The 23,127-nt window shown below is 39.3% G+C and overlaps 1 protein-coding gene and 1 long non-coding RNA gene across 4 annotated transcripts in view; one reads left to right on the top strand and one right to left on the bottom strand.

The window, feature by feature from the left end:
* SCAF4 (SR-related CTD associated factor 4) overlaps positions 1-18,210 on the bottom strand; it is a 48,240-nt gene extending 30,030 nt beyond the window's left edge. For 2 of the 3 annotated variants that reach the window (XM_040582811.1, XM_040582813.1), the window contains exons 1-5: positions 17,914-18,209; positions 6,323-6,406; positions 5,699-5,743; positions 4,686-4,847; positions 2,322-2,457 (exon numbers count right to left, since the gene is read on the bottom strand). In XM_040582811.1, the coding sequence (XP_040438745.1) occupies positions 2,322-2,457; positions 4,686-4,847; positions 5,699-5,743; positions 6,323-6,406; positions 17,914-17,943 (457 nt within the window). In that variant the 5' untranslated portion in view covers positions 17,944-18,209. Of the gene's footprint in view, positions 1-2,321; positions 2,458-4,685; positions 4,848-5,698; positions 5,744-6,322; positions 6,407-17,913 lie in introns of all 3 variants that reach the window. The other variant, XM_040582812.1, reaches the window with a different exon arrangement.
* Positions 1,737-21,331, top strand: LOC121082999. The gene is made up of 3 exons (XR_005826208.1): positions 1,737-1,746; positions 17,815-17,820; positions 20,970-21,331. It is a non-coding gene; the product is annotated as an uncharacterized LOC121082999 (long non-coding RNA).
* Positions 21,332-23,127: the final 1,796 nt, after the last annotated feature.

The raw sequence follows: 23,127 nt of genomic DNA, 5'->3' as shown, positions 1-23,127 counted from the left end.
TGCAACACCCTATTTAACCCAAAAAGTCCTATCTAAACTACCCCAATTGCAAATTCCATTCCTTTTGCCTTTAACTGCTCCATTCACTGCTTTCATCTGTGTGTTATATACACTAAGAAAGAAAAAAAAACAAAACAAAAAAGGCCTATCTGAAAGCCAGTCCAGCCGGGTATTTTAGATCACAACTCAATGTTTATAACTTTTCTAAAATTGTACAATTAAGAGAAAAACTATTACTCAAACAGTGATAAGAAATGCGTATCAATACACTTATAAGTTAGTTTCAGTTACAAAGTTCTGGACTCATTCCTTTGGATGAATATTTCAAATCAATCATCTAATGGTTCATTTTAAGAGCAACCGAGAAACTCAGTTTCTGCTTTCAGTAACTGAACTTTTTTGCTGATATGTGCGGTAATAATTGAAGGTTTTTAAAAATTATTTCACAGGCAACCCTTTTTCTTTGATAAGGTTTGTTCACATGCCACTTCTCCATAGGCACAAGCCAAACCTGCATCTGACAGATAAATCCTCCTACAACAAAAATAATTTTTATTAATTCTTCCAGGAAAAGACGCCCATTTCCGCTGAGCTTTACTAAAACTGAGACTCCACTTTAAGACATGCTATTAGCTTCGTCTACACTTACAGTTTTCCTATTCTCTTTGCTTTAGATTACAATGCTATTCTTTTAATAAACATCTTGCCAGTACAAAGAGAATTAGCATTAATACCATCAGCTCCTACATGCTGTGAGCAAGTAACTATTCTTTAGCAAATATATTTTAATGGACTACTGTAAAACTGTACAAGGAGAGACAGTCAAAAACCCCAGATATTTTTTAGTTTGATAGGCTACGCAAATGTTTGCCTCACAACATCAACTTCTTTAAAGTCATTCATCTGTTTGCAGTTTAAATAACTGCAGTGTTGACATGCAGCAAGAAGACAAACATGGTGAATATTATTTTCCCAGAAGTCAGATGCTACATAAAAACACTGCAAAAAAAACCGTGATTGTTTTTAAATATAAATTAACTCCCAAATTATTTCCTGTATATATTCAGAAGGATATTTACTTGCTTATGGGAGAAAATTTGCATTTCTCTCTTTTTGCCTAAACAGACTTTGTAGCATTATGAGCTAAACAGATTCTAGTTCACATAATGCATTAATGTATTTATTATTATTCATTAGCATATTTATTTCAGGGCCAAATTATCCCCTCCAGTGCATCTGAATAATCTTGCTGAAATCAGTAATTCTGTACATGAAATTCTATGCAGAAGGCAGCCAACCTGTTAGCTACTAGTGATGAGACAGAGATGGAAAAACCGCATTACAATGAAATGGTATAGCCACCAGTCTGCACCCAAGCTCAGATGCTAAGACATTTCTTCCCCTTGTCCTGCCACGGTTATAAAACACATCAATAAGATATGCTTTGAAACACCACTGGGGATGATTTGATTCATGCAACTGTGCATCATTATTTTTTTGTCACCATACCTCCCTCACTCGATTACATTTTTTGCCAGTCCTGCTCTAACATAAGGAGGTTACCAAAGCTGAGCCTGACTATACTGAGTGCAAACTAAAAAAGAAGACCCTTCAGAGAAAAACAAAATTGTGGTATGTATATTCTCATCCACAATTCAGTAACCTCACTACCAGCTTTTTATGTGGCATAAAATAGGTCAGTGAAGATTTTGTGGGCAGGCCATCATTACTTCACTCTTTAGGTCAGTGGTTTTCAACCAGAAGCCCATGTAAAAGCCTACTGCCAGGCATAATTTCACTGTTTAAGAACTTTGATTTGGAACACCAACTAAAATATTTTGGGACTGCACAGTGAAAAAGACTGACAGCTGTTGCTTCCAGGTACTAAGCTGATTCAAAGAAGCATGAAGCTCTAAAACATGTAAGATCATGTTTTATTTATCCAGACTCTAACAATCAAAAAAAAATACATCAGAATTATAAAATTGAGAAGCAACAGAAAAATATTTCAGACCAAAAGAAAAAAAGAAAACAATTTTTTTTAAGAGGGGACCTTGAATTCATCTGTAAGTGAAGTGTGCACATATGCATACACAATATAAATTTCAGGTATTTTCCAAATAAGTGTTCACATTCTGGTAATTTCCGAAGTACAGTATCAACATTTATTTAGAATTAATTCAGCTGTTCCACAGAACAGTGACAACAAAGTTGAGTTTATTAATATGCTACTGTTGCAACTCATAGCAGGCACTTCAATGTGAAGGCAAACAAGCTATCATCACTTGCCCTTTTAAAAGATGTTATAATGTCATTCATACCTTCATTATTAGTAGCATTTTCTGTCATTGGTGCAGTGGCACTAGTTCCTGCTGCCATATCCAGAAGAGGCTGAATTATTTCAATTTTAAATACTCCGTTTTTTTGCCAAAGGTTCAGGACACGGACTATTTTACTCTGTTGAAACAAAAGGAAGCATCAATGCTAAATATAGCTCTCCTAATTCACAGACGCCAAATTTATCTTCTCTATGTTGAGAGGAAAGGTTTGAACAGTATAGGAATTCAACATAATAAGGCATACCTACTTAACAACTCCTGTCTTGTCACATAGGTCAGCAAGACCTTTTATGTGGCAAAGACAAAAACTGCCAACTTATTTTACTGTCTGTTTTAATAGAAAGCGATTAGGCTTGATATACAACAGAGGAAGTCACATCAGCCCCACCATTTCTTCACGGACGGTCATAAAGGGATGAAACAAACAACAAATGTGACAAGAGACAGAGAAAATCAAGATGAGCTGGAAAACCCTAATGAAGAAAGGGGCAATAGACCATAAAACACCAGAACAAAGCTTTAAAGTTGAGATAGAAGACTGACTGCTTGAATTTTTTTCTACTAACCCAACAATTCTATGTTGACACCAGAAAACCCAACTCTATCATTATTCAAATGACCAGGAAAGCAAGTGAAAAACACTGCAGAATGATTAAATTAGAACCTCTGACTGTCAGCTGTTATTTTAAGCTGGCTTCTTTTTTTAACATTAAGAACAATGAAGCTTTCAGGAACAAGCTGGAAATTAGTCTTTCCTTCTTTAGGCCAGTATTAAACAATAATATCTAACTATATGTGCTGCTTCAGTTAAGCATGTGAGCTGGTGGAAGTCAGAATACATGTTATATTGACATACCTGTCCTTTTTATATACTTAGCCATCTGACTCACAAACACATACATTTTAAGTACTTTTTACTTCTACTGCAGCTGCTAAGAATGAATCAATTCTGTTACTTCTTGTTTCAACAATAAAATGCCTTACTGTGACTCAGTTAAATACACCCATGCAAATCCACCTATACTTTTGTAAACTAAATGATTAAAGAATTTCACAAAATGTTTTCTACAATACGATCAATTAGAAAGAAACCTGAAATGGCTATTTTTAAGTAAGATTTTGGTCTGAAAAACAAGTGAACTTTACAACAGCTTTTTTGGCTTTGGGTACTCAATCTCTCAAAAATACTTGAAAATAATATGAAGGCCAAAAAATGAGTAAATTTAGTAGTCTTGTTTTTAGTCACACATTAAAATTACAGAAAGGGCTGTTAAAAAAAAAGTAGTATAATTTTCCTTGGATATCAGCCATAATTGTTGTGTATCTGCAGATCAGGTTTTTTGTTTAGGTACTGGAAATTTATTAAAGCAAGCGTGTTATAAACAGTACTATTCCCCTAGTGGAAAGCATCTGAATTATTTTAGCAGTGAGGTCCTCCAGTAGTTCCATACAAAAGACAGATAGTCTAATTCATTTAAATGAACAAAATGGTAACCACAAAGACAGAAAGAACGTACTGCTGTATCTCACCAGGATATTGACCCAGAAGCTCCAGAATATCAAACTCAAGGTCTAAAGATCTGAATGTTCCACATTAGGAAACTACAGCACATTAAAGCCTTTCAAAAGCTTAGAAATTTAGGGGAAAAGTCAGTTAGAAAAAGACTGGTTTGCCCTTACAGTACTACTATTAAGAAAAAGAGTGAGTAGGCAATTTTTGGAAACCAACTAGCAACTTCTAGAACACACTTATCTTGGGAATCTTTTGAAATTGTTCTGACAAGGCATGAAAACCATCTTCTGTTAGTAGAAACCTGAACTATCATGAATTCGGGACACTTTCCGAGCCTCCATTCTATCAGCAAGTACAGCAAAACTAAGAAAAACTGAGGCCTTAAATCAGTCTTGAAAATGGAGAGCAGCAATGAAATTCTGAAATATGGGATTTATAAAGATTGGAGAAACCAACTTGATGATTTTCACAGAAAATATTTGAGAGCAGAATCTTCACACCAGAGCTTCTCCTATAAAACTTCATTTTTGTGGGAAACACCACCTTCTATAGTAAGTTAGACTGAAGGAGCCTCAAGGACAGTTCTGGCATAGTGTTAAAGTGTCTCGCACAGGCAAAAAAAACCCTGCTGAAATTAGGCAAAACAAATACTTTAACTAGAACTTTCATTTGATTCTCACCTTCAATAATCCTGCTCAGCATGTTTTAACCATTTCATATATTAACATTCACTACCATGGGCATAGAGAATCACCATATTAGCTTTCATGTAAGTGGAAACACCAAGTCAGCACTGTTATCAATTCACAACACTTGAGAAATCATAGTTGTACCTTGTCTTCAGATGGACAGAGATACAAATACTGGAATGTGGCAGTAATATTTTTAGAGAATCTTGGCCCAAAAACATCTTTGTCTGTTCCAAACTGGTGACGAGACTGACGAACAATAGAGTCAATAACATACAATCCAGGGACTTTATATTCCGGTTTGCACTGAAAACATACAAATAATTTTCCGTTATGCAGTGATACTAACAAGATAATATGCATTCACCTTAGACATATACCTGGGTAGAAAAAAACCAATTTGTTTTATGTGGAATTCTCTTAGTGCTTTACTTTTGTTTTGTTTATAGAAATGGAAAAGAAAGAAGAAAAACATGCTTTCACATTTGGGACAAGGTAAATATACTTAGATAGCTTGAAACAGTCTTCATCTTCTCAATCGCTGCTTTTAAAGTACCTTTAGCCTGACAACATGCAAGTGCAACAGGTCTACTACATTACAGTAGAGATGTTGTAACTCTGCAATCAACCTACCTCACACTCAACGCACCAAACTACTTCCACCAACTCTACTCTCCAGAATTTAATGCAAAGTCCTTCTCTTCAGAAGTCTCTGAATGAAAGACATTATTCTTTCTGTTCACTCAGAGGAACCTACTTTAGGCAGCATGATATGGTTTTAGCAAGTATTACATTCTAGCCTGTTGTTCTACATGCCTAGGCAAGCATGAAAACTGTCTGAAAATACGTATTATCTTAGTCAGTGAAAATTAATTTGAAGTTCAGTACTTTTAGTTTCCTCCTCAGTTGCTGGGTAAAGGAGAAAAGGGTAATGTCACTTTTTTTTCCCCTCCCCTTCCTAATGGATAATGTAATACCCTCATAACTAAAATGAGATTCTACAGACAAAGAGAAACCAAAATATATAAATTCCTAACAAAACAGAACTTTGTCCCTCAATCCCTATATACAGAAGCCTTTCTAGTTATTTACTAGCATTATTGGTAATATCTAGAAACAGATGCAGACAGTATCTTTATCAGTAGATAGTTTTTTACCTTTTTGATGAACTTCTCTACAATCTGGACAACATGCTTGTAGAGCTGGAAAATAAATACATAAATTAATTAATCATTACTCAACAGTGGCACATCATTTTAACTCTTTGTGCTTACTACCATTTAGGAAAGAGTCACATTCTAAATAGAAGTATGTTATCAAGCTAAGTTAATCAAACACGGAGAAAAAGATTTCATGGGGGGAACAGATAAGCCATGCTTTCTATCAGGAGTGTGTCAATGTGTAAAAGACATACTACATCTAGAGTATTAATGAGAGCTTTCTGGATTTACTCTCTAAGGAACTCTGTTATGTTTTAATATGCTAAGGTACAGTTGCATCCTGCAACATTTAAAATTTTATTACACAGAAATCACAACACCCTAGTGGGTGTAGCATTAAAAAGCAATGATTCAAAAAAATCAAGCTGTCATTATACAACTAGTCTAAAACCAAGACGTGATATTCACCACCCACTGGTTTCTAGATAACATTCTTAACACCACCTAGAATTAAACATCCATGAAGCTAAGACTGGGAAATCCAGAGATGCATTTACTTAGAACTAAAATAATAAAACATTGCTACTGTTACAGTTTCATGTTTGTTCCTTTGTACTTTACCTTAATAGCTTTAATGGCAGCTTTTGTGATAAGAATCATTTTTGCTCGGGAAATAGGAGGTTTCATCTCCATCAGTGAAAAGAGCTAAACAGGGAAAACAAATATTAAAAATGTATTCTGAAGTCTAAGCAGTTAACCAAAAAGACAACATTTCAGACAACCAACTGATTACTGACATTGCATACGATGTATTGCCACAATGCTGGCAGGTCCTTGAGACTAACAGGCAGATCTTTCTAGGCAATGTTCAAATCTATCTTTCTTATGAACTAACCCATACTCACTGATGTACAAAATTTACATAAGGCTGCTCTCAAAGGTTTTTTTGGTTCTAAAAATCAGTACCTGCTAACCCATGGTTACAGGCACTGCTAACTTACGGTATGGGAACTTGCTATTTTGCAAAAACAATATAAAACAGAAATAACTGCAGCTTGATTTAAATTAGTGTGTGTATCTGCTTACCAAACAGAAATATTAGGATGGTCCTACAGATGGCTAGACTGACACAATCCTATAATCTTAAAATTTCATGCATCAAGATGACCAAATCAATACAAAGGTTTGAAATTACCCTGCTATATATAGGCACAGCAAAGGTCTTTATTGGAGATGCTCCTCATTTAGTTTGCTATGAGGACACCACGTTATTATCAAAATAACTGCACTGTTTTGAAGAATCCTCTGCACTATTCTCCATATTAATGTCACTCAGTGGAAAAGTGAAATCCCCAAAGACAAAGTTTTTAGAAGTTACCAGTCTTTACAGATGGTAGTTTGAAGCATTCTGTGACTCTGACTTACAGAATAATTCTGATCTCATTTCTATAAACATAGCACAGACACACTATTTCAAAGAGTTTTAATCACACCAGAAGTTAAGAGTGCTATTAAGACCATTAAGCACAAAAAGGGATTCTGCAGTACTAGATTTCATTATTTTATTTTTTTTTTTAAGTCTGAATTCACAGAAAGTATATTCTATCTTCAAAACATGTAGGATACAGGTAGGATGTTCAGCTCTTCAAATCTGGAAGTGTGACACTACGCAAAAAAAACCCAACAAACCCAACCCCAAACTTCATTCTCACAAATAGCATCATCACCATGACTTACATCTTGTGTGAGGAAATTTATTACAAACCACTTTCAAAAAGTCTTGAACCTAGGCATTCAGAAAAGACGCCACTCTGTCTTCCAGTATTGACCCTAACTCTGAAAAGTGTTAGTTTCACATTTCAGAAACTGAGATAAACTAAAATGTGCACACAGAACTGTCAGAGCTGATGAAAAATCCACAAAGAGCTGAACACAGAAAGATGAGGGAAGGGGGGTAAGTCTTCCTCAGGACCCCAGCACCACCTGAACAGCTGCGACATTCTTACGGTATTTTGCCTTCTGTAGAGGATTTTAAGAAAATGGGGAAATAAGGGATTTGGGGAAGTTTGTTTTTAAATAACAGCCCTACAGTCTGGCACTCATAAGCATGCATGATTATCTTCATGAACAGAAGACACCAAAATGCAATGCGCATTTCACCACTTCCAGACCACTCTGCCTACTCTAGATCTACAGCACATTCTATATACTCCATAAGCTGCTGTTGTAATTCCACATCATAAAATAACCAGTTGCAAAAACTATTGTATGCTACACTAGATTTTTACGGTATACTGTGCACACTTCTGTTCTACTAGTCACTAGACCTGGAAGCGTAATCCACACTGGTTTGTCAGGATCATTCTCTCCTCTACAATCTTCCTTCCCATCTTCCAAGCAGAAAGAGAAGCCAGGACACCCCAGAACTACCTTTTAATTCTTCCTTCTATATCACAGCTAATGGTGAGGTGCTCTCCTTCATTACTTATTACTGTCTATTCTTCCAATAAACTTTATTTCTTATTTAAGCTGTGGCTTACTAAATGTAGAATCATTATATTGTCATGATTTGTACAACGCAAAAAAGCACAGAGATCTTCAACATTTCCTTCATACACATCATTCATCATTTTTACCCTTGGAACATTCCCCACAAATCATAGAAAAATGGGTTTGCATTACATAATTTGCTTTTCCTCTCTTCACAATTACATAAAAAATAGAGCCTTTGAATACTAGCAAAAAATGTAATAAATTTGTCACAAAGCAAAATAAGACAATAAAATTATCTTAATTTGACAGTGTAATGGAAAGTAAGATGTAATTTAAAAATTTATATATATATTTTGTTGTTAATTTAAAGCTCCAAGATACTTGTGAAGTGACCAACTTAGATTTATCCACTGTCTCAGTTAAGGAAAAAAACAATACGTAAGATAAAAAAAAAATTGGTCAGATATTTAAAGGCACGTAAAGTGATAACAAGACTTTCAGCAATACAAAATGGAAAGCCTTACACTAATAAAACACAAAGAGCAGGCATGAAGGTATTTACTTTCTTGATTCATTTCTTGTTCTAGATTTGAAAGAAGAAAAATCGTCCTTCCGAGACTGTGGTAACCTTTTTCAACACCAACATCAAGTCAAGACCATTGACTTTCCATTGCTAATATCCATAAAAGGCAAGTTCTAGGGCCAGAATATTTGATTTTTAAAGTCATCCAAGCTGCAAGACATACTTCAGGTAACATCCCTGCTTGCTGAGAAATCACAGTATGGACAAATAAAAACTGTCACGATAAAAGACAGAAGGAGAGGGGTGCCTGTGAGTTGACTTGTTTTCTTTGAAACAGCTTAATTTCAATTTTGAATTACATTCCTTTAGAATAAGTGCAAAGACTCTTGATGAATAAAGTCATTGCTATTATTAAAACTCAGGAAAATCTGTTTTAACAGGTAATGAAAGACACACAAAAAATAAAATTCCAAAACCCAACACCCACAAACAAACCACCAGGAAGCTTAACAAATGAAGCACAGAAGGAATAAAGGAGCCAACAACAGTAAGACAAGCACTCCATATCCTTTCCTTTACACACCAAGAAGCAACTGGTCCTCCAGAAAAAGCAGCCAGTCCCACATATCAAGAACAAAGAACACAGCATGAATGCAGCACTTCAGCATTTATATTTCAGGAACACAACTGGAGAGAACCAGGTGGAAGAGCTCATAGCAGGACAGAAAATGACAATGAACAAGTGGCAGCAAAAAATAAAAAGAAGTGCCTTGAAAGGTATCCCAGGTATGACGTTGCAACAGGGGAGAAAGGGGGGAAAAATACAAGGAGAAACTGCCAGAGGGCAGGGAAAAGGGAAATCAGCTAGATTGCACTGAAGTAGCCAGGGAGGATGCAATAAAGAATATGCTAGGTTAGAGAAGTCATTAATTAATGAACATGAAAGGTTGAAACTTGGGCTAATAGAGCAGGAATAAACAAGAGCTTTGGAACAACAGGACTGAGCAGATCACTGTAAATTGTTCCTTTGCTGTTACAGACAGCACTCTGGGCAACAGTGACAAAAACATAGTAAAAGCAATGAGGTCAGTACACATAGATATTTCCAGTTCAGGATGAACTACATCTGCAACATGCATCAAATCAAGTACCAAATATTTTTATACATGAAAGTATATTCACACACACACACATACGTATGTATATATATGTGTGCGTATATATATGTATTCTGTCCTCTCTTCACACACACCCCCATCACTATCTCTTGGAATAGCGCATCAAAGCCTTGTTGCCTTTTTAAATTTTCTTATGATTTTAGAATACCAAATGACTATTTTAAAGCCGATTTTTAATTAATTTTCAGTATCATAGTTACATGTGTCCAAACCATGTTTTAAAGATGGGTAAATCTAAAATTTAACAACCATACTAGCTCCTCATGGATTTTAACTGTTAGAAGGGGAAACTGTTCAGTAAGACACCATGTACTTTATATTTGCATATGTAATATAATATGTTCAATCAGACTTGGGTCTTCTTTCATACCCATTTCCCAAACCAACATATAAAAAAACCAAACGCCAAACCTACTTTCAGAGGACCATCCTTCCAGTAATACATCTAATTCCCCCAAAGGCCACCATGATCAGCTCAAGAAACAACCTAGACAAAAATTTATACTTTCTTTTGAAAAATAAAAGAAATGTGATGAACGTAACAAAGGCAATGATAATTTGCAGCTTGAGAGTGTTTCCAGTGTACCGCCTCACAACAGGAGCCAGTCCCTGGAATGCTCTGCCCTGTAAAACTTGACCTGATAGAAATGACTTGCTGTTTTTACTGACCATAACTTGGTGCTGGAGGAAAAAAAACTCATCACAAACCAGCCCCTGGTTGTTTCTTACCTTACTTTCCCATATAGTAACACCACTGCCTGAAGAAAAAAGCAGTTTAGCTCTGCCTCAACTTCTACTACCTGCTGCCCCAAATCCACTCATTTGGCAATGAAAACCACCCAGGGTATCCTGTTCACATAGGGCAAGAGACACCAGGGGAAAAGAAACGAAGTGAAACTAATAATAATTAATCCAAGGACTATTCAGGACTTTATTCAGTTTTGATAATTTCAATAGTTTTAAGAATTCTTCTGCTGTCTGCATGGACTCTTTTACACACAAGGAAAACCTAATGCAGAAAAACTTGTAGAAAGACACAGCCACAAAACATCATCAAAATCATTAAGGCAAAAGGTTGTAAGAAAAACTTTCCTATTTCAGTTATAATAGTCTCGCCTGTTGAAAGTAGTATTAAAAAAACCCCGTTGTTTTACACAAGCCCTAGCTTAGGATACCATTTCAATTAAAAATTTCCAAACATTTCTGGAACCTCCCTCCCTCCCTGTATTTGAAAATCTGTGCACTGTAGCTGCACATGTTCTGACAAGGAATCATTTCTTTGTTGCTTTGTATCAATCCACGTACTACAAAAAAGTGGTGGTATTAAAAAGCCTATTAAACGCAAGACAATACAAAATACTGATTCAAGACTATTTCTGTGTACTTTCCACAACAGTACAGATGTACAGGACAAAGTATCTACAAAGCCAAGAATCTCAAAGGCAGAAAATTCACATGCTCAATTTCAGGCTAATAAATGCAATTAAATAACAAAGATGAGCCACTCATTAAACCACAGCAGATAGCAAAAGGGAGACTAACCATATTGCCTGCCATTTGAAGAGCATGCTAGTAACCACCCCCAAATTAAAATTTGATATCAAGTACAGAAGTACTATAGAAAACATGTGGCTGGAGTGAACCAAGACAGCCTTCCAACTCAAACTTTAGAACCTGCTCCAGTTCACAAGCCCAGAGTGAGGTGTACTAAGAGAGGTGGGAAATGGGAGAAGGAACAGGATGACAGCCTTTAGTTTTCAGTCTTTGAAGCAGCAAATTATTAATTTCTGTCATCCTACAATTAATGCCCTTTCAGGGTCTATTTTAAACAGAAACCTACAACTATGGGTTTCTGAAGCAAAGGGGAGAACCACTTTTCAAATTTACCCACAGCCTTACCTCAGAATCCTAAAAAGAAAGCATGTCTGGGCACTGCATATCTTCAGAATAAGAGCAAGCTGAATTGTAGGAATACTATCAGCTTCACTTCATGACTGAATTCATTACAAGAAAAGCAAAACCAGACAGTGATGTGTGCATGCCAGCAGAGAAGAAACAAGAGTGCCAAGGGAAAAAACTAAGACACATGGTCAGAGAAAAAGGCAGATCATACACTTTCCAAACCTGAAACTACTAAGAAAAAAGTGACAGTGTCATCCAGTGAGACTTATCCCATTGGCACAGAAGGAAAAAGACCAGGCTGATATCCTTTGGGTGTCTCAAGCCTGGTGTATGATCTTAAGTCTATTCATCTGTTTTAAGCATGAGATAACATAGTAAGAAGTTAAAAATACCTTCTGAGACTTGAACTGACATCCCTGGCTTTGCTCGCTTGCTTAAGTTCCTCTGCCATAAAAAAGCCTCTATTTACAAATAAAGAGCTACAACTCCATTTTATATACTTACTAAATAAAAGCCACAGAAAAGCAGCACAGATAGAAGCATGATCTACTGAAAGAAACACAGTGTTTAGTGATTAGCGGATATTGAGCACTCAGGTCACTGTTAACAATACTCTCGTTCAATTTTTCCTTTCTCCAGTTTTCACAGAGAAGTCTAACATGCCCTCAACAATTTCAAGTCTTAGGTGTCCAAGAACATTCCCCTAAGCAGGCTCTGTATACACATATGACACGGTCAGTACTCTGTACATTCATTCATAATTTTTTTGTAATGTATTTTATTTATGCATTTAGAAATCACCCTACAAGTCACTTAGAGGCAATTAATTGCAGCTATTTGTTCATGTGCCTACAGAAAAAAAAAAAGGATGATGGAAGGCATACTAACAAGCACAGATACCATACTATTCTGTTATCAAAACACCACTGCTATTAATGCATGTTCAGATCTTTAAAAGGTAGATGTTTTAAATAATACACACGGGTCCAAAGATTTGTCAGCTACATACATTTTCCTTCCTCTATATAATTAATTGGTTCCTTTCCCCTTCAGGTCCCCACTCCTCCTTGAGCTACTAAGAAAAGGAAAAAGATAATGGTGTCTGCTAAACTTCTGTTAAGCTATGTCTCAGAGGATCAATGTAAGTTTTAAATGCTTGACCATCACCTCTCCAGCATATCAAGTATTAGGTGCTGCAGAAGGTAAAAGATCACCACAGAATTCATGGCCATCAGGCTACATTCTTCGAAAAATAAAGTGAGATTTAAACTAGACCAGATATGAACCCCAGGCAATGAAGCTAAATAGTACCTCATCAGCTAAGCTACTTCTGTGGCCTAGAAAGACCATTCACAAATTCTGAATCACTGGGAAGAAACATCTTTACAAAAGACACTCATATGAAAATAACATCATAAAAGTACACAGAACAGAATTTTATTTTCTACACAAGTATTTTTGAAATTTAACTGCCTCTTAGGATCAGTGCTGTGCTCAGAAGTCCAGCATGTCTCCTGGAAAGCTGTTCATCACATTTCTTCTCTTACCATGAATGCCACAGCTTTCAGTATTCCTGGAAACAGTTCAGTCCAGAAGCAAGACACAGCTCTTTCATCACAGCGAAGAAGACCCTTCAATTACCATGATACAGTCATAAAAGCAACAAAGCAATTTCCATCCCAAAAGAGCTGCACACTACTTCAGACATCATTTTGGTCTGGGTCTCACAGTTTAAGGAAAGGGACTGAACTCACTCTAAAACTCTAGCAGCACTCCCCTATCTTTCTCTCCCTCTGCCCCATCCAAATAGCACTTGAACTGCTGCTTAAGCACTCTCCGAGGACATCTGGGAGGCAGCACTAACTTAGAAATACATCCTTTTGCACCTACTGGAAAACAGGCATATTTTTAGGCAGCTACAACAGGTAGCAGTTTTCACTGTTTTCTTAAAGAGACAAAGGGTGCCAAAATTCACAAAAGACTACGTTAATCTTTCCTCCAACCACAGATACTGGTAGTCAGGTCCTTGCTGCTTTGCCGTACAACAGAGGGAATCAAACTGGGATTCATGAGTTCCAGTAACCACTCAAGAGCCACTGTGAAGGATATCCTGCTAAACTCTATTTATAGAACCTGGAGAGGGGAGGGGAAGAACAGGGAGCAACAGATTGTAGTAGAACATGTAAAATGAAGTCTTACCATCAGCATAAGATAGCTATACCAGACCAAAATGCAACTGCTCAGTTCACTGAATATGGATAAATAGTAAAGAAGAAAACTGCAGTTCTAACTTTAAATAAACAGCCCACAAAATATCTACCCTCTTTGTGATCTAGGCATGCTCAAGTGGGATATCAATTGTTTCAGTGGTACAGATTAACTATTACCAACGTGAGACACACAATTAGGTGAATATACTGCATTACTCAATACAAATATAAGATTACAAAATAGGAAATTTGACTTTATTCTACTTCCAGCAGCAAGACCGTGAATAAATCTCTCTTTCTAACTTCTATAACCAGTAAACTATCCCTCAACTTCTTCAGATTACAGAAAACACATATCCCCTAAATTAAAATATGAAAAGGATTAAAACCTTTATAAACCATGGTTTTGGAGTTTGGAGGGTTTTTTTAGGAAAATGTTTACTTGTTTTCTTAAAAGGTAACAAGGTTTTGCACCATTACCAGGCTATCTTTTGTGATTTACTTACACTTTACTATTAATTTAACACAACATATACACCTAACAGTACATGAATTCTAACTCATTCTTCCAGGATACAGTTTGAACTAATTTCCTCAGGGAAAATATACTACACTACATAACTGTCAAATTCCAATTATTTGGTTGGTAATATCTGCCTAGAGTTTGCTGCTTTATTTTTATCCAGCTGTACATGTTTGGTCAACACAAAAAATGTGCTTGCTCCTGTAGGAAAATGAGACTTTTTAAGAGGTACACTTACTGGTAAACTTGCATTCAAAATATAGGTACAAAGAACAGGACTACAGCAATGGGCAACACAATCAAACACGATCAAATTACGCAAGCCGTGTAAGTTACCACCCATTGCCAGAGCCAAACTAATTGACTCTAAGTGTTCTCTCCCAGCTTGCCACAATTACTAAGTGTAATGCTAGCTCAAACCTCTCTAAGTTTTACCTCACAATTCACATGGGCAGCTAGGACCATGTACTTATCACAATTAGCTGACAGGCAGAAACTTGTTATTTCACTGCAACATAATCATACATACTGTCAGAAGCCTATAACCCAAAGGGCAGAAACTGAACTTCCGAGTAGAATTGGAACCTAAGTCACACAAAACTACTAATGGTTTCTACTGGAGTGGATGAACAGATTCAACCAAAACAAAACAGTTCAAATTCCATAAATCCAAGTGTTGCTGACGTTCTTCTCTTCCTCCCCAAGCTCTTGGTCTGAGAAGACGACATATACTAACCTAATAGCTTAGAAAATGCCTAATTTACAGCCATGATTGGAACTCGGACCTCCCACCATGCAAGAAATTGCTGTAATCACCAAACCCACCCTAAAAAATCCCAAACCATCCCATCACTTGAAGCAGCACATGTAGACTGGCAAAAAGCTGACAGCTGCCACCTCCACATAAGAGACAGTAAAGCCAGAAGCACATCACCTCTAACATACATGGGAAGTCCAGCACAAAACTTGTGCCTACTGCAGATTAATTTGCTATTGTAAAACCACAATTCTCTGTCTACAGTGGTATTGTACAGCCAGCAAGTTCAGGAATTCTTGACCTACAGTATATTCTGTAGATGCCCCGGTCTTCACTGTTGAAGCTATTCCATTCTCAATAAAATAATCACATATTCACTGAACAGAGACTGGTACTTCTGTAGTCCTCACAACGTCTACACATTGTAAGACGTCTTCCAGACAAAATGAGTTCTCACACACTCACTAGCGTGCGCTATTCCCACCATTCTGTGAAGAACGTTGCGAGCTTTTGTAAAACAGTTCTTTCACTTTCTCTGCTTTCACTGAGCCCAGAAATGGAACAATATCTGACTGTAAATCTTACCCTCCTCACACTTTATTTCAGTATGTATTGCTTTGCATGCACAGCTTCAGGCAACACATGCTGGAAAGCTAAGAGAACAGTTTAAGATCTGGACTTTATGTTCTTAGCTAGTATCATAAACACATCTTCTGAGAACAGGACAGTAATTACACAAACCTTGAATCTATTAACATGCTAGCTTTACAAATAGGTAGTCATCTGCAACCAGTCATACATACAAATGATTGCAGAACGGGCATTTTAGCAAGTATAGTTTTTCTTCCCCATAACTGATGTCCAAATAAAATCCAGTGGTTTACTACCTCTCAGCTGCCAGCCATCAGAATTTCACTCATTATTTCTGATTGTATTGAAGAAAAGTAACATACTTCTACTACATCTGAGATGAAAATACATGAAATAAAACATGCCCATTTCTAAAGCAGGGATTAGTCACAGAATACCATGAAACACTGCTTTGACTCTAAAATCATATATACTTTCACCACCGGAACAGCAGCAGAAGTGGGTTTTATTGTTTGAGAAACACTAAGTTTTATCAGGTAGCACCATGTTGAAATGAATGACATGAACGTAATCACCTGCTAAAACTTCTGTTTATATTTGGTCAGGTAAAAATATTTCTGTTCTCTGTTTACATGAAAATTGACAATCCCGCATGCGTGCAATTCTATTTTAATGCATTTGGCAAGATTGCCTTGTACCCTTCCATACCACAGCACAATACACACATAGCATGGGTGTACTGGAAACAGCACAATACACCCATAACATGGGCAAACAAATAATAAAACCATTAACAGGAGGCATATGCTATCTACTTTTCGCTTTGTACTTATATAATTTTGTTAAGGATGAGCCGATTTTTCGGTTGTGCATGTGTATATGACAAGCAGTTGCAGAGAGTGAACTTTACACAGCATGACTTCATCACATGAGAGTAGCCTGCCATTTTTCCTGTTTCTGTTCAGCAAGCACGCACAGCAACCTAACCTTCAAAACGCATTAAACATTCTGGAATAGGTTCTGCCTTAGCTTTAACTGATTATCTGCAAGGTGAATACGCACATTCTGTAGTCCGTACAGGACCTGCAAAAGTCAAATTGTCAAACTGAGGCGGAAACATCACCTAATCTAAGAATCCTTTTAAGTTACGTGTCAAACACTTTATAAAGTAGAGGTTAGAGTATTTTGTGCTATACTATGAAAAAACCAATCGCAATCCATTTTGTTTCCAATTCCGATTAGCTGACTAAGGAATAATGATAATAAAAAAATTATCAAAAGAGGACAGGGAGCTCCCATGCACCATGAAAGGAAGCTGAAAGCCTTACGCTTTCCAATCTACCTCCCGTGTCCCCAGTGCTGGGGTCGATCCCTTAGTCCCGTCCCCACGCGTCGTTTCCACACAAGAGCCAAGTCCCCTCGCAATTTCCCCTCCCGGTATTCCACCTCCAGCCTACCCTACGTGCTGCCCGTTCACATGGCAGCTCTCTCGCCAAACCGCTGCGAGGAAATATGAAAGTGCCTCGCGCCCTGAAACGCGGCTTCCCCCGCCTTAACGACCCGCACGCAACGGGAACGCCTTGCGACGGGGACCCCGGCTGGGGCGCTCTTCAGCGGGGCGAGAAGGAAATCGGGGGGGAGGGAGCACACCGGGAGGGCCCGCGGGTCCCTCAGCGCTGCCTCTGCCCCCCGGCCCGTGCGGGAAGCCGGGCTGCGGCGTCGCCCTGGGAACGCTACCGGCCGCCGCACCCGCCGCGGCGGGCCTGACCCCGCTGGCCTCCATTTTACTCAAGAGACCCGATCTCCTCCCCCGCCCGCCACTGGGGCCGGCGGGAGGCCCCGGCCCGAGCCAGGCCGAGCGCTGCCCGGGCCCTCCCCGGCGCAGGCCGCTGGCGGCGCAGCACCGGGCCCGCGCGGCCCGCAGCCGGAAGCCGAGCGCTGGGTGGGGGGGAGCGATGGCGGCCACCGTGACCCCCCCAGCCCCGCCGCGGCCCCCCGGCCCGCGCTCCCCTCCCCCGCGCTCCCCGGCTCCCACCTCCTGGTTGAAGGCGTTCACGGCCTCCATGTTGGCGGCGGCGGCGGCTGATGAGGGCGGGCGGGCGGACGCCCGCGCGGGGGAGGGGAGGGGGAGGAGGGGCAGCTCGGTCCCGCTCAGGGGCTGCGCGCGGACATGGCCGTTCGGCGGCGGCGGGGCTCGCGCTCTCCCCTCTCCCTCGCGCTCTCGGTGCGGCGTCTCGCTGGCAGGGCCCCGGCACAGACCGTCTCTCCCAGCGGGATGGCGGAGCCCACGCCGCGCACAGCACCCTGGGATCGTGCAGGCCTCCCGGCCCCGCGCCACCCACAGGAGGGGGGGGGAGGGGGGGGAGGGGGAGGAGAGGGAGGAAGCGCGCGCCGCGCGGCGCGTCCACCACGTGACCCGGGGCCGGGTTACTGCCCGGGCCCCGCCATGTCAGCGCCGGCCCCGCCCCCGGGGAGGGGAAATGGCGGGGTGAGGCCCGCGGCGCCCTGTCGCCTGGCGCCCGTTAGCCGCCGCGGTTGTTAAGTGTCTGTGGTCGTTGCCTGGCGCGGGGGCCTGAGCTCGTCCCTTTGGGCCAGGCCGCAGCTTCTGTGGCGCTGTTGGGGGCCGGGCCTGGCTCGGCTCCCTGAGGCGGTCGCTGCGGGGCGGGCTGCGTGTCTGGGCGGAGGAGCTGAGAGGGGAGCTGGGGTGAAAGCAGTGCCAGCTTCCATCTTCACACTTAAAAAAGACTGGTTTTTCTACCCCCCGTAGTCGAGTCTCGCAGGTGGCACAGAGCACATGCTAAACACCGCTCTGGATAGAGCCAAGGACCGGTACCGGAGTGTGTTGAATACCTAGCATGACTGCAGTGGAAAAAAACTGTGCTGCTTGCTTATATTTATAAAACAGAGCAAAACTGAAAGGCTGCTCTCTGTGTCAAGTGTTTTGCACTGATAAAGGTGATAGTTTAATAGATGACTGCATTCGTGCTAACACATGGAGTTAATGTTCATGAGGAAACTGCAGGTATGCTGCAAAGTGTAGTTTCAAGGACACTGGCTGGCTATTGGCATCTATTTAAAGAGCACATTTGTCAAGTACTACCGTAATGTGTTGGTATCGTGTCAAATCATAGCGAGTTGCAGTCTGCAGAGTGTTGGATGATACAGTATGTTCAAAATGTCATTGTTTAATGTACAATTTCATTGTTTAACTGTAGCCTTGTACACCAGCAAGGGGAGTAAGCTGGAAAGAGGAGGCTCAGAATGTTACGGAAATCTCAGAAAGTGTGTTTGGCTTTCTTTTGTGTTATACTACTAAACTGTGTCTGGTGTTGGAGTTGTTAATCAGATACAGATTACTCTCAGGAGTCTCCTCTGTCATCAATATGTGACTATCCAGCAATTAGCCCTCTTTGCAGTTCAAAAAGATGTGCTTTCAGAGAAAGCTGACAGTAACAAGAACTTGTTCTACTCATTGTGAAATGTGTAAGTAGGAGTTTGTGTACAGTTATACAGCTGATATTCAGAGAAGTTTTTTAAATAAATGGGTTCTAGTGATAAATGGAAAGCTCTTACAAATGTCATCAGTATCTATAGGTTGATCTTTTATCAGAAAAAAAGTATTTGAACTTTAATAGTTCTTTTTCTAAAGAAAGCTGCTGAGCTAAGGAGCGGAGGAGCAAAGGTAATACTGCCCATCTAGTGTTGGTGTCATTGCTTTTTGTGACTTTTTTTTTTTCCATCTTCAACATGGTAAACTATTTCATATGTAGCTTCTACTACTGTTCTTGTTCATGTCACTCTCCAAAAATTCACAAAAGGTAGCTTGCTCTGCCACCTGAAAAATAACGAACAGCAAAAGCCAAACTGGAATATGTGGTGAGATGTTGAAAAAATGCTAATTATTTCTGTCCAGTTCTTGCATCAATTAAAAAGCATTCTGAGAACTAAGAATGGTTTCTTTGAAGCTTCTTGGCTTAGGGATGGAGAGTGAGTGAGAATGGATTTCCTGCATTGGTGATCAATTTTCAGGTTTGAAATCTAGATGTTAAATGGTGACAGCTGTTTCTATAATGTTGAGTACCTGACACTATATTCCTTTCAGCGTATGCTTTATAATACAAATGCAGGTCTCAGCATGCTGTTAGTAGCTTATACAGAGTAACAGAAAAACAAAATCTTCTCAGGACAGGAAAGGCTGCTAGTGGTTCTGGAAATTTACGTTAAATTTGGGACTTCTTTTGCCTATTAAAACTTTTTAAGGTTTATATATTATATATTTGCCTTTCATGGGGTGTTCACCACAGGTTCTAGAGGTGATTCCTCTAAGAACCAAGTGTTACATGCTTTCCGTTTTCCTCATTGCTATTTATGTATTGGATATTGTTTTATTGTGAATCTTCTTTTTTAATTGCTTTTGTAGCATGTTTGTAATCAGACTTTGTGCATAATTGGATTTTACGTAACCTGCAGTGGGAAAAAAATAACGTAGGTGTACCCCAGTGTGTTTCAGAATTGTCTAGTACAAGCGCTGGTAGCTGCTGTGCCTTGGCACTTGATGGGCTTGCTGTGTGAGTGGTTGTGATTTAAAGAATCAGTCACCAATATTCGAGTGAGCGGAGGTTATCTTTATTCGACAGCGCTGGGTGCATGGGGGGGTCGCTCCACCAAAGTCATGCACACCCAAAGTGACGAACTATCTCATAATCATACAATAAAACAACAAATATTCAATTAACGCCTATACATATTCACTACCTAGACCCGCCTACTCTCACTTCGTATGTTAATTAGCTTATCAGTCCTCGCTTGCACAAATTCTTTCAAGAATTGTGGGCAGGGGTCTCCTGGACAGCATGTGGGCAGTGGTCTTTGGGAGGAAGGCCGTAGGTCTTCCTCATGGTGTACTTCTCACCCTTTGCCTGGAATGTGATGGTCTTGCAAGTTTGCAGTGTTCTTATCGGTCTGAGCTACTTTATGTCCTTGTCAACTGTTTCTTATTCTTGTTTCTTTTAGTCGCTCCTTCTAGATAACTTATAAACAGGTCCCTTGTTAGAGAAAGAGAAACAGACCCCTTCTTTCATTAGTTATTAGTATAGAAGAGTGCAATCTCCTCCTCGCAATTTGTCCTGAGTAGTGGAACTCATGGAGTAACAAAGCGAAGTGCGAGAGACCGCTATATAAGCAAAGGAAAAATGTTAATTTCCAGCAAAGTTACCATGTGACCTGTTATTCGTTTCTGTTCATTTTTGTCACCTCCTGGAGAAAAATACTAAGGACCAGGCATGGACTATCATGGAGGGAACCGAAGAAGTTACCACCCCGACATTATTCAGGACTGTGCTGGATTCACGAGTGAAGAAGTCTGTTTTTTGCATTACATGAGACTTTGCTGGATTGTTATTCCGTTATCCAATTTCTAGTTCATGTTTGTTAATAAATTGTTATTTGTTGTTTACTGGCTGTTGAGTAGTTCATCAAATTTATTGGGTGCCTAACACACGGTTTTCAAATTAATCAAAAGGGTTGGGTAACCTATAAAAAAACCCTTAAAACAATACTTACAGCAAAAATCAAATATTATAGTTTCTTAACACATTCCTTTTTGACATGCGTCACTATCATGACTAGACTATAAGGATTTTGCATGTGCGATCTTTACAGATTTTTCCAATACATTCTGTGGAGTTTAAAATTGTGCATGTGCATGTTCAAAGGTATACATGGATCATTCGTGTGGTAAAAGATGGCTGCTGAGTGTCCAGATGAAGTCCCGGACCCATTGCCCGAGCTTACCACTCTGGTAAGTCTGTTAAGGGTAACATTTATGGCACTATGGTCAAACAACAGGTCCCTGCTTTCAATGTAATGTTTTCTCACCACCAGACCGCCGCGTCACCTGCCAGGGAAGAAGGGTCTAGAGTGCACATTTCCCCCTCTGAACATTCTGTAAGGTGAGTGTTCTCAAAACGTTTAACCTATATGGTTCATTATAAAGGGGATCAAAACCTTTTTTTTTTTTTTTTCCCCTGTGTTGTTTAGGCAGAGGGTGCGTTTTTCTGCTGTCACATGTCAAGAACTTATGGCGGAGGTGGAAAAGTATAAAAGGTATTGCCATATCCTCGTCTATGCTTTTCTGGCAGTTTCTTTCTTTGCTATCCTATTTCTATTTTTAATCAGCCTACATTGTTATATGAATTGTTAATAGTTAATTATTTCCAAATTCTTGTTTGCTATTAAATTGTTATTGAGTTAACTATATAATCTGTATTGTCGACTGTACATTTTGGCGTACTACTCGAATTTGTTTAATGCCATTGGGTGAAACCATAGTAGCAAATTGCATGTTAGTTGTAACATGCTGAATTAATCTTATAAGACATGGAACAGCACATGGCAAAAAAAATAAGGTGGCTAATCCACATAACAAATAAAATAGGATTAGTTTTACCCAGGGGCTCCCGGGAAGTCAGGAAAACAAGTCAATGTTCCAGTCTTTTCAAGTTTGGACAGGAACTAACTAACAGGGCTAACTACCGTATCTCAGATGTGATTTGTTTAACTACCTCACCATTGTCATCAATTTTCAAACAACAATTGGAAACATTTAATTTACCACAAACACCTCCTTCTTTGGCTAGCAGGTAATCGAGAACCATCCTGTGTTAATAAACTGCATTTTGTATTTGAGTTGCTTGATCTGTCAATAAGTCAAGAGCTTTAGCTGATTGATTAGTAATAATTTCCAAGACAGCCTGTAGACGAATGATACGATTCAGATTGTAGATAGGTTCTCGAGCACCGCTAATGAGTTCGTTAGGATTCCAAGTTGCAGGTCCATAATACTGTATGATACATTGGGGTGTCCATTCATTTAATAAATATCGGTACCCCCCTTTTCTTGGGAGTTTGGAAAAATCAACTTGCCACTGTTGCCCTGGCTAATTTTCAAACACATTTCGCATTGCTGAGTCACCTGTTTTATTACAGTATACAAGTTTTGCCCTATCAATTTCTGATTTAGACTTTTATATAAATTATCAGCTCCCCAATGTGTCTTATTATGTTCTGTTAGGGCTGTGGTCCATATTAAATTGGATGGTACCACTATACGACCATCCCTCAAATAAGTCCACTTATTTATTTTATCATTCATGTCCTGAATTAGCTTTACGTTTTCTTTAGAATAGTTTGGCTCCTGATCTGTACTTACAGTTTGGATTTTACCGTCTGGTATTAAGCATAATTCCTC

This window comes from Falco naumanni, chromosome 2 (assembly GCF_017639655.2).
Source record: "Falco naumanni isolate bFalNau1 chromosome 2, bFalNau1.pat, whole genome shotgun sequence".
Lineage (NCBI taxonomy): Eukaryota > Metazoa > Chordata > Aves > Falconiformes > Falconidae > Falco > Falco naumanni.
The sequence above is the reverse complement of the archived record's forward strand: the minus strand, read 5'-3'. Positions and strand labels throughout refer to the sequence as shown.